This window comes from Pristiophorus japonicus, chromosome 8, assembly GCF_044704955.1.
Source record: "Pristiophorus japonicus isolate sPriJap1 chromosome 8, sPriJap1.hap1, whole genome shotgun sequence".
Classification (NCBI taxonomy): domain Eukaryota; kingdom Metazoa; phylum Chordata; class Chondrichthyes; family Pristiophoridae; genus Pristiophorus; species Pristiophorus japonicus.
This window is the reverse complement of record NC_091984.1, coordinates 86,421,646-86,435,615: the sequence shown is the minus strand read 5'-3', so window position 1 is coordinate 86,435,615 and position 13,970 is coordinate 86,421,646. Positions and strand designations below refer to the sequence as shown.

The 13,970-nt window shown below is 49.5% G+C and overlaps 1 protein-coding gene across 8 annotated transcripts in view; it reads left to right on the top strand.

Annotated features, from left to right (window-relative positions):
• LOC139268611 (mesoderm induction early response protein 1-like) overlaps positions 1 to 13,970 on the top strand; it is a 61,792-nt gene that overhangs the window by 8,868 nt on the left and 38,954 nt on the right. For all 8 annotated transcript variants that reach the window (XM_070887008.1, XM_070887010.1, XM_070887009.1 and 5 more), the window contains exon 4: positions 11,533 to 11,751. In XM_070887008.1, the coding sequence (XP_070743109.1) occupies positions 11,533 to 11,751 (219 nt within the window). The remainder of the gene's footprint in view (positions 1 to 11,532; positions 11,752 to 13,970) is intronic.

Below are 13,970 nucleotides of genomic sequence, written 5' to 3'. Positions count from 1 at the left end.
ACTGCATACAGTTCAGCATGTCCAGGGAGAACCAGGATCAGCGCTCCTTTGGCATCGCCATGGATCAGGGAGCCATTGATTGCACACATGTGTCATTGCGGGCCCCGCCCCAAAATGGAGAGGAGTTTCGCAATCGCAAGGGCTACCACTCCCTCAACGTCCAGTTAGTGTGCGACCACAGGCAGATGATCCTCACTATGAAGGCCGGCTTTCCTGGTAGCTGCCACGATTCCTTCATCCTGCGGGAGCGCGGTGTGCCACCACTGTTCCAGCCATCGCATGAAGGGTGTGGCTGGCTGATCGGTGACAAAGGATATGGTCTAGCCACCTGGCTGATGACACACCTCCGCAACCCCATCACTCCTACCGAGCAGTGCTACAACCACAGCCATGCCACAACCAGGACCATAATAGAGCAAAGTATCTGGGTTCTAAAGCTGCCTATCCGCTGCCTTGACCGCTCAGGGGGGACATTTCAGTTCATCCCTGATTAGTGTCCATTTTCACCATTGTGTGCTGCATGCTGCACAACCTGGCCATCATGAGGGGCCAGCCATTGCACCAGGGATGGCACCTGCACCTCCAGGAGGACGATGAGGAAGACGAGGAAGACTAGGAGCATGAGCCACGGAGGAGGCAGCCTGATACTGTTGCCGCTGCCAGGGCTGCTTGTCAGACTCATCACGTAGCGATCCCAGTAAATGACTCAACACAGGCCAAGTGGCCAGCCTATTCACCTGGAGATGTGCTGAGGACATCGCGACCCATCCTCCAAGCCTCCGTGTATATAAATCACAGCACAATAATGTAAATTCGCAAATTCACCTTTATTCACATCAACAAGAATGTGCCATAAACAAACAACACAGAGCCAGTATCAGCCGCAAATTATGAATGAACGAATACCCATGCAAACATAACCCAGACGCAAGTGCAACTATATACATGCCTTAATATTCCAATAAGGTCACCAGATATGGCCATGATACTATCCGTGGTTAGTGGGACTTCCGCTGTGATTTCCCACCCCTTCCCTTTGCCCCCCCCTCCCACGCCTATTGCTCCTCCTTAATGGGGTTTCAGTGGCTGCAGTCTCGGCTGGGTGAAAGTTGCTCTGTCAGTGCCACAGGCACTACTTATGACCTAGCAGGATGTCCCTGACCAGCTCGGGCCCTGGAAGGCCCGGTTGCAGACTGCACCACCTCAGCATAGGCGGCAGCAGTTTCGGCTGGATGGGCTGCAGACAGTGGCAGGTGCAAAGATGGAATGGCAGTGGTGGAAGGCAGAATTATGTCATTCTGAGCGAGGACACCACATTCCATCTCAACCGACGTGCAGCCACTCCTCCAGGGCAGAGCCTAGCATCTGGAGGAACCTGGAGGAGCACAAATTACTAGCCTGCTTCGGCACCATTAGCTGGACTGATGGGGACCCAGACACAATGGCAGCAGTCAGTAATTGCGAGGCATCAAGTTGACTCTGCATCAGAGCAGTTTGACTCTGCATCAGAGCAGAATGAGTCTGCATCAGAGCAGAGAGCACATTGATGTCACCACGCACTGACGACCTGGCAGAATGCAGGCCTTGCATGGCTTCAACCTGGTGTTCAATGGCTAATGCCACGGCGCAGGCTATGGGTGACATGTGTGGGCCCCCATGGTCACTTTTGGCTTGCAGCATCTGTTGGTATCTACCAAGGATGGGCTCCATGGGCAGCTGAGTTCCAAGTGCAAATGTTAAGGCAGACTCCTCCATCTTTACAGCAAGTGCATTGAGGTGCTCGAGCACCCTTGACAATGCACCCAACAGATCGCAGTGCATCCTCAATGATTGTCTTGCAACAACCTTCAGCTCGGGGTCCTCATCAGAATGCAGCTGAGCATCACTCGGGCGTGCACTCACCCGCCGGGGAGCTGGCCCCCGTGTTTCCCCTCCTCCTCCCCCCCCCCCCCCCCCCCCCCCACTCAACCCAATGTTGCTGCAGGCCACCGAGTCCTGGAGCATCACCCACCTCCAACTCCCCGACTACACCCTCATTGACTGAGGTGGTATTCCCACTCGCTGAGGCCGCTGGCACCTCAGTAACTGGGAGAGAAGTGTCCTCCGCCGCCTCCTCGTCTCCACCCTCGCCGGCACTGGACATCTCACATACTGGCTCCTGGACCTCTGGTTCATGGTCTGAAAGCACAAAGCCAGAGAAGAGTGGTTACCTGTAGGGGGCCAGGAATAGGAAAGGCGTTCTGAAATGCCAGTCTCATGGAAAGTGGGGAAGGATTGTGGTGTCATGACTAAGTGGTCTGATAGAGGATGCAAAGGTCGTTCACATACTGTCACTATCGCAAGGGGGCTTGGCTTCACCCGCCGCCACCACACCGACTTGTGCGTCCATGAGGGCCGAAACACGTTCCTCCCCCTCGCTGAGGGCCTGGAGGTCAGGGTCCTCTCCTCCGGTCTGCATTTGTTCGCGCCGGTTATGCGCGAGCTTGGCCTGCAAGAAGAAACAAGCATCTGAGTTAGTGTGCTTCTATCCGCCTGTCCGAAGTGCCTTGCATAGTTGAGTAGATGTTACTGTATGGGAGTCTTCATATGTTGATGTTACTCGGAATAGCTGTGCACATTAGGCGTGGCAATGCTAGAATTTGGGGACCAGCACCTAACCGTCAAGGTGAGGTTACCATCTTCCACACTCATCTGGAGACTGAGGGAGGTAACAAGACCAGGGGTGGGGTCTCAACAACGGAGTAGGAAGTTTAACTGCACATGCAGACCCAAGGTATGGCAAACGCAAACTTTGCATCTGTGCTCTCCACGAAGAGCATGTGGTCCTACAGATACTGATTGAGGAGAGACTGCACACATTATACATTGAGCTCAGAGCATGGCATGCTAAGGTTCATGTTAAAGATACTCACCCTGATGACCTATGGTCAGGTCGTTGAACTTTTTCCTGCACTGAGTGGCTGTCCTGGGCACCGTGTTCCTCACAGACACGCTCTGTGCAACTTCCCTCCATAATCTGCTGTACGTCTGCGACTGTGGCCTCCTGCCAGTCTCTGACAGCACCAATTCACATTGCCTCTCCACAGCATCCAGGAGTGCATCCGTGTCGCCTCTGCCATTTCCCCCTCTCAGTAAGAGTGCACAGGCAGCGTAGATTAAGCATGAGGTGGTGCTGTGTCATCTCACCGCCTCAATTGATTCCAGATGGCATCAGTATGTCTGTTGCGCTGCTACAAATGCTGATTACCAGTCGGATTTTACCGCTCCACTTACCGCTGTTTAACGTCTCAAGTGGCTTGTAACGCCTGATTTACCGCTCCAATCTCCTCTTCAGACAGTAAAACTGAATTTCGCAGTTAGCGGCAGTAATTACCGGCAGGCAGTAAAAATCCCCGACCAGGCGGTGTCACCACCTCTAAATGAGCACTACCGAATTTCCACCCCTGGGTGATTATACATTTCTGGCTTAATTCCTGTGGGTCATCAAGGCTCATTGGTTCTGGATCATATTCATTTGAAAAACAGTAGAAAGTAGTTTCTTGGCGGCCCCCATCTGGGGCAGGGGAATAATCAGTTTAATTGGTAACCCTACTAGCTAACCCTAAGTAAGGGAGAAAGTTGGAAGTCAAACTGCTGGCTTCCTGTTCAGATAGGTAAAAAGGACAAAAACACATGGTCTGGAATTTGTCCTATTGGGTGTGCTGAAGGGGACATCTAGGTGTCAGGTCTTAAAAGCTGTTGATCCGGCCTTGCGAGGATAAGTGAAGTTTAGCCTGCTGATAGGGTAAGTGTAGTGTATTTTATTTGTTAGCAGGAGTGATACAGAATCAAGTTGAAAGTAGGTTGAACCTCCCTTATCCGGCACCTTCGGGACCTGGTCTGTCCTGAACAAGGGATTTTGCCAGACGAGGGGAGGTCACGTGTTTTGGTGGACTGCGCCTTTAAGTGCTGTTGCTGGGGTAAGTGTATGTGTGCACCGATTGGTTGACTGATTGGCTGGACCAACAGTCAATCAGTGTGCAGGCGGCCCCGGAAGAGCCGGCGGCCCCGGAAGAGCCGGCGGACCCAGACGAGTCGACCCGATCCCCCGGAGGGTGCGCTGTGGGGGAGGAGCAGCCGGTCCGAGGACTGTGGCTGCAGGAGTTCCAGCAGGATGACGAGGAGGAGCTAATTGAGGCGAAAGATTATATTGGTGAGTAGAATTTTGACGGTCGCATTCTGCGCACTCGCCACCCCGCGGCCGGGAATGGCCCCAGACGAGGGGTGGTGCCGGATAAGGGATTCCCGGATAAGAGAGGTTCAACCTGTATCGTGAAATAAAAACAAAAAATGCTGGAAATACTCAGCAGCTATGTTCTCTCCAAACTGCGTGGGCACGCAGCCGTGCAGCAAGCTTGGAGTTGCCACAAAGTAAACAAAACAGGCCACGCAGGCGCTCGCAACGTCGACAGCCCCACAGGACAAGCTATGTGTCAATCTGTAAGAATAATATCAAAGAATCATAATCTTGACAGTGCATAAGGACTCCTTGCTTGTTCTAATTTGAAACTCAAATAATATGTCAATTAATTGTCTTTGACCGTTAGTAACTAAACAAAATACAAAGCTCAGAGAAATAAATGCATGAAAAATGTATTTTAATATGGAGCACTACATTGTTTGAAAGAAAATACAGAATAAAAACTAAACTCGCTCAGTATTAAAGAGGAGAATTAATTTTTGGTGCAGTTCCATTGTGGACTGTGTTACTTTTACACATGAACGTGACTTTTAATAATTGCCAAAAAAACTGCATATTTAAAAAGAAATTCACAATCCAAATATCACAGATGTCATTTCCTTCAAAACAGTTTTGCATCAGATAAATTGTATGCTTTCAGCAGAAAACCTGTTCAGAAAATATTAGAAAATTCACAATTTTATTATTCAGCAGTGGGAACACGGATATTAACTCTGAATGACACATTTGGCAATTTTTAACAAAAAATGAAAATCAGGGAATAATATTGCTCGCTGATTGAAATTCCCCCAGTGAGGAGAAGGTTAAACTGGCGGTTTGATGGGGCCTTGTTCGATCTTGGATTTCAGCAGCATTTTCCCTCCTTTTTGGTAAAATTCTCCCAGTTATTTAGTTTTTTTTAAACCCGGCATTGATGAGCGGATGTAAAAAAACAGAACAAGGGAGGAATTCCATCGTTCTTTTTCTTACTTCCTTACTTTACCTTAAGTTTCTCATTTCTCTTTCGGATCAATATAGTAGTGGGAATCCCAATTTAAGTTGCTGATTCCTCAGTGTTTCATCCATTCCAATTGAAATTCAGCATTCCAATCGAACCCATTTGTTATTCCATAGTGTCACTCATTATGTTTTATTCCGTTGTATTCTCTTGCGCAGAGGTGCCGTCTTTCAGATGAGATGTTAAACCGAGGCCATGTCTGCTCACTGAAGTGGACGTAAACGATCCCATGCCACTGTTTTAATCAACATACCAAAATTGATTGTCCGGTCATTATCACATGCTGTTTGTGGGAGCTTGCTTGTGAGCAAATTGGCTGCCGCGTTTCCGACATTACAGTGACTACACTACAAAACTACTTAATTGGCTGTAAAGTGTTTTGAGATGTTCAGTGGTCGTGAAAGGTGCTATATAAATCCAAGTCCTCCTTTCTCTCTCACTCTCACTGCTGGTTCTTTTGCCAATTATCTTGAAGCTGTGTCCTCTGGTTACCAACCCTTCTACCACTTGGAAACAGCTTTGCATTCGCTCTATAAAAGTTCTTAATGATTTAGAACGTCTCTATTAAAAATACTCTTGGCCTTCTCTGCTCTAATGATAACAATCACAGCTTCTCTAGGCTGTCTATGTAACAGATGCCCCTGACTTCTGTTACCATTCTAGTAAATCTCCACTGCATGCTCTCCAAGGCCTTGAAACAGATAACGTTTCAGTTTGATGACCTTTTAGGCAGCATTTTTCTCCACAAATGCCTGACCTACTGAGTATTTCCAGCATTTTCTGCTTTTATTTCAGATTTTCAGCATCTGCAATATTTTGCTTTTGTGAAATATAAGAGGTTTACTGTAAATGTTTCTCTGTTTCTTTTGCAATTGTTAAGGGACTGGAGAGAACAGAGAGTCGGGATAAATGGTTCATTTCTGGTTGGCAACCAATAACTAGTGGGGTGTCGCAGGGATCAGTGCTAGGACCCCAACTATTTACAATCTATATTAACGACTTGGACGAAGGGACTGAATGTAACGTTTGCTGACAATACAAAACGGGAGGAAAAGCAATGTGTGAGGAGAACAGACAAAATCTGCAAAAGGACATAGACAGGCTAAGTGAGTTGGCAAAAATTTGGCAGATGGAGTATAATGTTGGAAAGTGTAAGGTCATGCACTTTGGCAGAAAAAAATCAAAGAGTAAGTTATTATTTAAATGGAGAAAGATTGCAAAGTGCCGCAGTACAGTAGGACCTGGGGGTACTTGTGCATGAAACACAAAAGGATAGTATGCAGGTACAGCAAGTGATCAGGAAGGCCAATGGTATCTTGGCCTTTATTGCAAAGGGGATGGAGTATAAAAGCAGGGAAGTCTTGCTACAACTATATAAGGTATTGGTGAGGCCACACCTGGAGTAGTGCGTGCAGTTTTGGTTTCCATATTTACGAAAGGATATACTTGCTTTGGAGGCAATTCAGAGAAAGTTCACTCGGTTGATTCCGGGGATGAGGGGTTTGACTTATGAGAAAAAGTTGAGTAGATTGGGCCTCTACTCATTGGAATTCAGAAGAATGAGAGGTGATCTTATCGAAACGTATAAGATTATGAGGGGGCTTGACAAGGTGGATGCAGAGAGGATGTTTCCATTAGGGGGAGACTAGAACTAGAGGGCATGATCTTAGAATAAGGGGCCGCCCATTTAAAACAGAGATGAGGAGAAATTTATTCTCTGAGGGTTGTAAATCTGTGGAATTCGCTGTCTTCAGAGAGCTGTGGAAGCTGGGACGTTGAATAAATTTAAGACAAATAGACAATTTCTTAAACAATAAGGGGTTATAGGGAGCGGGCGGGGAAGTGGAGCTGAGTCCATGATCAGATCAGCCATGATCTTATTGAATGGCGGAGCAGGCTCGAGGGGCCGTATGGCCTACTCCTGTTCCTATTTCTTATGTTATGTTATGTAAATCAGTTTTTTATTGCGTTTCACCGTGTCTCATTAAATTGTCAATCAGCCTCTCAGAAGATTGGAGAGGTACACACTGCAAGATTATAGTTCATTTAACACGGGACTTTTAGTACAACCTCAGGTCTTCCTACTATATGACTAGATATTGGGTGCTAAAGATAACCTGTGAAATGAGATTCACTTGTGAGAGGGACGAGGCATCTTGAACCCAAGGAATATCGAGATTTGAAATTTGTAGCGTTCGTCTTTACTGAACACCATGTTCATTTGGCAAGTTGCTGGCATCCTCTTGTACCTAGCCCAAGGTTTTCAATGTGTGAGGCTAGATGTTAATCAGAAAGTTATTTGTTAAAACAATTACTCTCTCTCACTCTGGCCGTTCCCCTGGTACAGCCCTGATCTTTGCTCCCTTAAGTCCAAGGGATGCAGACTTGAACGGATATGGCGGACAACTGGTTTAACCATTCACCGCCAGATATGGCTGGACTATTATCAGGTCCTGCTCTTGTCTGCCAAAATCGCTCACTATTCCAGAATCATTCTGGATTGTAAAGATAAACCCCGGATTCTACTCTCCACTGCAAACCGCCTTTTTAAACCCCTCTCCCCAGTCTCCACCCTTATCTCTGACAATAAGTATGAGGAGCTCATGGACTTCTTTGTCTCTAAGATTGAGACCATTTGTTTGGCTGCCTCTTCTCTCCCTTCCCATATCTCACCGGGCCAAACTTCCTCTAAGGATCCCCCCCTGCCCTAGCCCTGACCTCACATCTTTCTCCAGTTTCTCTCTGATCTCCCCTCATGACCATTCCGAGCTCATCCTGTCCATGAGCCCACTTCCTGCTCCTTTGACCCTATTCCCAGCAAACTGCTGACCATCCAACTTCCTTTTCTGGCTCCCATGTTAGCTGACATTGTTAACGATTCTCTCTCCTCAGGTACTGTCCCCTCTCCCTCAAATCTGTCATCACCCCTCCTCAAATAAACCAACCCTCGACCCCTTCGTCCTTGCAAACTACCATCCCATCTCCAACCTCCCTTTCCTCTCAAGTCCTTGAATGTGTTGTCACCTCCCAAATCCATGCCCATCTTTCCCGCAATTCCATGTTTGAATCCCTCCAATTCAGATTCCGTGTCTGCCACAGTACCAAAATTGCTCTCCTCAAAGTCACAAATAACATCCTTTGTGACTCTGACAAAGGCAAACTATCCCTCCTCGTCCTTCTTGACTTGTCTGCAGCCTTGACACAGTTGACCACTCTCTCCTTCTCCAACGCCTCTCCACGTCGTCCAGCTGGGTGGGACTGCACTTGCCTGGTTCCGTTCTTACCTATCTAACAGTAGCTAGAGATTCACCTGCAACGGCTTCTCTTCCCGCCCCCAAACCTTCATTATCTCTTGTGTTCCTCAAGGATCTATCCTTGGTCCCCTCCTATTTCTCATCTACACGTTGCCCCTTGGCGACATCATCTGAAAACACAGCATCAGTTTCCACATGTACGCTGATGACACCCAGCTTTCGGCAGCATAACTAAGACCGCCTATTTCTACCTCTGTAACATCGCCCGTCTCTGCCCATGCCTCAGCTCATCCGTTGCCGAAGCCTTCATCCATGCCTTTTTTACCTCTAGACTTGACTATTCCAATGCACTCCGGGCTGGTCTCCCACATTCTACCCTACATAATCTCGGGGTGATCCAAAACTCGGCTGCCCGTGTCCTAACTCGCACCAAGTCCTGCTCACTCATCACCCCTGTGCTCGCTGACCTACATTGGCTTCTGGTTAAGCAACACCTCGATTTCAAAATTCTCATCCTTATTTTCAAAATCCTCCATGGCCTCGCCCCTCCCTATCTCTCTAATCTCCTCCAGCCCCACAACCCCCCCAAGATGTCTGCACTCCTCTAATTCTGCCCTCTTGAGCATCCCTGATTATAATCGCTCAACCATTGGTGGCCGTGCCTTCTGTGGCCTCGGCCCCAAGCTCTAGAACTCCCTGCCTAAACCCCACCGTCTCTCTACCTCTCTTTCCTCCTTCAAGACACTCCTTAATACCCACCTCTTTGACCAATCTTTTGGTCACCTGCACTAATTTCTACTTGTGTGGCTCGGTGTCAAATTATTTTATCTCATAATACTCCTGTGAAGCCCACCTTGGGACGTTTCACTACGTTAAAGATGCTGTATGTTGATGTTGCATTATGGCTACATGTACATTCAATTGTATGAGGACATCACAGTCAAGCCCAATATTGTTCCAATGTCCATAAGTGTATTTTAGAGTCAGGTCATTGGGTCATAATTCCTGAGCAAGTAATACTTCCCCTAGCCCAGAAGCACTGAGGTCAGTTGCAGTACCCTCTATGGCTACGCTAGCTGAGCTCAGCTAACTCATTGCAGACCAGGGATCAGACCTGGGACCTTCTGGTCTCTGGCTTAGTACTGTATCAGGCATCAAACTCTCTTTTTAAGCTATTTCACACACATTTTTCCCCCAAGGTTGAGTTAACTTCACAAAAGAAAAGTGAACCTTAGTGTAAGTCTAGGGGCCCAAGTTTCCACATGATTTGCGCCTGATTTTTAGGAGCAACTGGTGGAGAACGGACTATTTTAGAAATCGCAATTCTCCACATTTTTTTTTCTGCAGTTCTAGTCAGGTAGAACAGTTCTAGTTTAGAACAGAATTTTTTCTTCAAAAGGGGGCATGTCCGGCCACTGACGCCTGATTTGAAAGTTTCCACAGTGAAAATGTATTCCAAACTAAAGTAGAATGGAGCCAGTGAAGATTTTTGTAGAACTGAAAAAACCTGGTCTACACATTAAAAAATCAGGCGCAGGTTACAAATTAGGCGTCCAGAACGAGGTGGGGGGGAGGGGGGGGGGGGGGGGGGGAGGGAACTCATTAAATTCGATAATAAATCCTTATTTATACTTCTACAAATATTATACAAATAAATCCAACCTACCTGTGTGAAAGTGCTTCAGCCAGGGAGAATTCTGCAGCCGTTCGTGCCGCAGAGGGAGGGGGGGGGGGGGGAGGGAGAGGGGGAGAGGGGGAGAGAGTAGAGAGAGAGAGGGGGGGGGGAGGGGGGGAGGTGGGAGAGAGAGAGAGGGAGGGGGGGAGAGAGAGAGGGGGGAGAGGGAGGTGGGGGAGGGGGAGGGGGAGAGAGAGGGGGAGGGGGAGAGAGAGGGGGAGAGAGAGGGGGAGGGGGGGGGAGAGAAAGGGAGAGGGGGAGGGGGGAGAGAGAGGGGGAGGGGGAGAGAGAGGGGGAGGGGGGGGAAGAGAGAGAGGGGGAGAGAGAGGGGGAGGGGGGGGAAGAGAGAGAGGGGGAGAGAGAGGGGGAGGGGGGGGAAGAGAGAGAGGGGGAGGGGGGGGAAGAGAGAGAGGGGGAGGGGGAGAGGGAGGGGGAGAGAGAGGTGGGGGAGGGGGAGAGAGAGAGGGGAGGGGGGGGAAGAGAGAGAGGGGAGGGGAGGGGGGGAGAGGGAGGGGGGGAGAGAGAGAGAGAGGGGGGAAGGGGGGGAGAGGGGGGAAGGGGGGGAGAGAGGGGGAGGGGGGGGAGAGAGAGAGGGGGAGGGGGGGGGAGAGAGAGAGGGGGAGGGGGGGGAGAGAGAGAGGGGGGAGGGGGAGGGGGGAGAAGAGGGGAGGGAGGGGGGGTCGGGTCGGGGAACAGGAGCGCGGGTCGGGTGGGGGGGGTCGGGTGTCGGTTCGGGGGGGGGAGCGGGTCTCTGGTCGGGGGGGGGGATCGGGTGGTCGGGTCGGCGGGGGGGGGAAGCGGGTGTCGGGTCTGGTCGGTGGGGGGGGGAGCGGGTCTCGGGGCGGGGGGAGCGGGGGCTGGGGGCTGGTGTCAGGTCGGGGGCGGGGAGCAGGAGCTGGCCGTGGGAGGAGCCTTCTTCACGCAGCCCCAGTGAGGCCATTCAGCCAGGGCTAGGGGCTGCGTGCTTCGGGCCCTCCCACACAGTTCGGCGCCTGGAGCTACTGCACTTGCGTGCCGACTGTAGCGCGCATGTGCAGAGGTCCCGGCACTGTTTTCAGCGCCGGGACCTGGCTCCGCCCCCCCCACAGCTCGTGCTGGCTGCGCCGAGAGCCAGAGGACCTGTAAGTAGGTGGAGAATACCGAGGATTTTTTTAGGCGCCGTTTTGGGCGCGCAAAATGGGCGCCCAGCTCGGAGGGGCGGCCGTTTTTTTTCTTGTGGAAACTTGGGCCCTGGGTGTCGGCAGGTGTTGAATTAACTTGAGAGCCACATTGATGAAATTCACTGGTTGCTTTTTGTGTTGAAACCTTTTTGAAAATAAAGCCACTTTTAAGTGGGCATTTCTCATGTGTTTTGCTGTTTTTTTAGGAAGGCGAAATGCCAATCCAAGATTTATTAAATTTGTATGGCTATGGGAAGACTATTCCATTCCCTGGTGAGGATGACGATGACGACGAGGAGGAGGAGGACGAGGAGGATGATGATGGCGAGGAGGATGACGATGGAGATGAAGGAGATAATGAGGAAAATAGCGGAAGTAGTGAAGTTCCAGAGGCAGAGGATCTGCCTGACTTAAATCTAAATCAGGTTAGTTAAACGTTTGCGGGTGACTTAATCGACCAAAGCTAACTCTAGATAGAGATGGGAATTTTTTTGGTTTCAGTGTTACTGAGGCTTCAGCAAGTGTGGTGAGTATGGAATTTTTATACTATGTTCAACTCATCCATGAAAAATACCCAAGAATTATAATTCTAGATTTTTGTCCTTCCAAACTTGGGTTGTCTCTGGAGGAATCTAAATGTCCTTGTCTCTGATTTCTCTGCTGTCTTGTCATTACTCAACCTCATCCTTCACATAAGCTCTCTCAAGATTATCCCCTTCACATTGCTATTTCTCATGGCCTTACTACCTCAGCAGTATTGGTCATCATATAGTTATCTCTGAACACTTCCTTTACCATCCACAGCTCCCTAGCCGCCTTCCACTTGGAGGGTGGGTGGAACTGTCCACTAGCATCCTCAATAACTCGCTCTTGAATTCACAGCCATATCTCATCTCGGGACCACTGACTCAATTGTACTTGGTGCACAACTGGTCTCATCATCAACCATTAGATTGGCTTGACCACTTAAATCATTAAAATGTCTCCATAGCTGCCGAAAAATGTTTCCCATACTCCAGATCATGCTGTAGGGCAAGGACAACTCACAGTTTATTTTCTCTATGCTAACTGCCTCCTCAAAGTCCCTTCTGTTAGCCCTTCTAATATCCAGTGCAGAAAAAACTCAATTTATTTGTCTGCGATTGAAACCATCTGCATGACTGCCTCACCGAGTGTCTCCCTTTCCTATTCCTCTGTATTCCTTTCTCACCCTTGCTCCGAGCCTGCCCTTTCCCACTACACTCACTCTGCAGCTTCCTCCCCGTTCTTCCCACCTTTTAAGCTCAACTCTTCCATAAGACCCAATTCTTGCTTCCATGATCCCCTCACCACCCAACTCTTGGCCACTCAACTACTTTTCCTCTCTTTCCCCCCGACCCCCCCCCCCCCCCAAGCCAACCCTTGGTTTGTCGATCCTTTCTAACTCGTGGTTAATCTTTAATCTCGCTTTCCTCTCTTAAGGCCCTTGAATGTGCTGTAACCTCCCAACTCTGGGTGCACCTCTCCCACAACTCTTTGTTCAACTCGTTTCAATTTAGAGTCCACCCTGGTTAATCACCAACTATATCCTCTGTGGTTGTCCCCCTCAATCTCTCCATGATGTTCAACATGATCGACCATATCATCCTCCCGATTACCTCTCCTCCATGGTCCAGCTCTGTGAGACTGCTTTTGTCTGGGTCCATTTCTACCTGCCCTAGCGCAACTCTACCAACAAATTCTCTTCCCACCCCGGCATGGTTACCTCTAAATCTCTCACAGATCCATCCTGGGCTACTTTCTTTACCTTATCTACATGCTGCCCCTTTTTAACACCATTGGCCAGGTTGGCTTTCGTGTGTATGTTGATAGCCAACTTTGCCTCTCCAGCGCTTGCTTCGACTTCACTGAGGCGTATGAAAGCATGGGCCTTACACTAAACATCCGTAAGACAAAGGTCCTCCACCAACCTGACCCCGCCACACAACACTGCTCCCACTCCCCCGCCCGGTCATCAAAATCTACAGCCTTGGACAACGTGGACCACTTTCCATACCTCAGGAGCCTACTATCAGCTAGGGCAGACATCGACAATGAGGTCCAACACTGCCTCCAGTGCGCCAGCGCAGCCTTCAGTCGCCTGAGGAAGCGAATGTTTGCAGACCAGGCCCTTAAATCTGGCACCAAACTTACGGTCTACAGGGCTGTAGTGATACCCGCCCTCCTGCATGGCTCAGAGACGTGGACCATATACAGTAAACCCCTCAAATCGCAGGAGAAATACCATAAACGATGTCTCCGCAAGATCCTACAAATTCCCTGGGAGGATAGACACACCAACATCAATGTTCTCGATCAGGCCGACATCCCCAGCATCGAAGCACTGACCACACTTGACCAGCTCCATTGGGCGGGCCACATAGTACGCATGCCCGACACAAGATTCTCAAAACAAGCGCTCTACTCGGAACTCCTACATGGCAAGCGATCCTCGGGTGGGCAGAGGAAACATTTCAAGGACACCCTCAAAGCCTTCTTGATAAAGTGCAACATCACTATTGACACCTGGGAATCCCTGACCAAAGACCGCCCTAAGTGGAGGAAGAGCATCCAGGAGGGTGCTGAGCACCTCGAGTCTCGTCGCTGAGAGCATGCAGAAAACAAG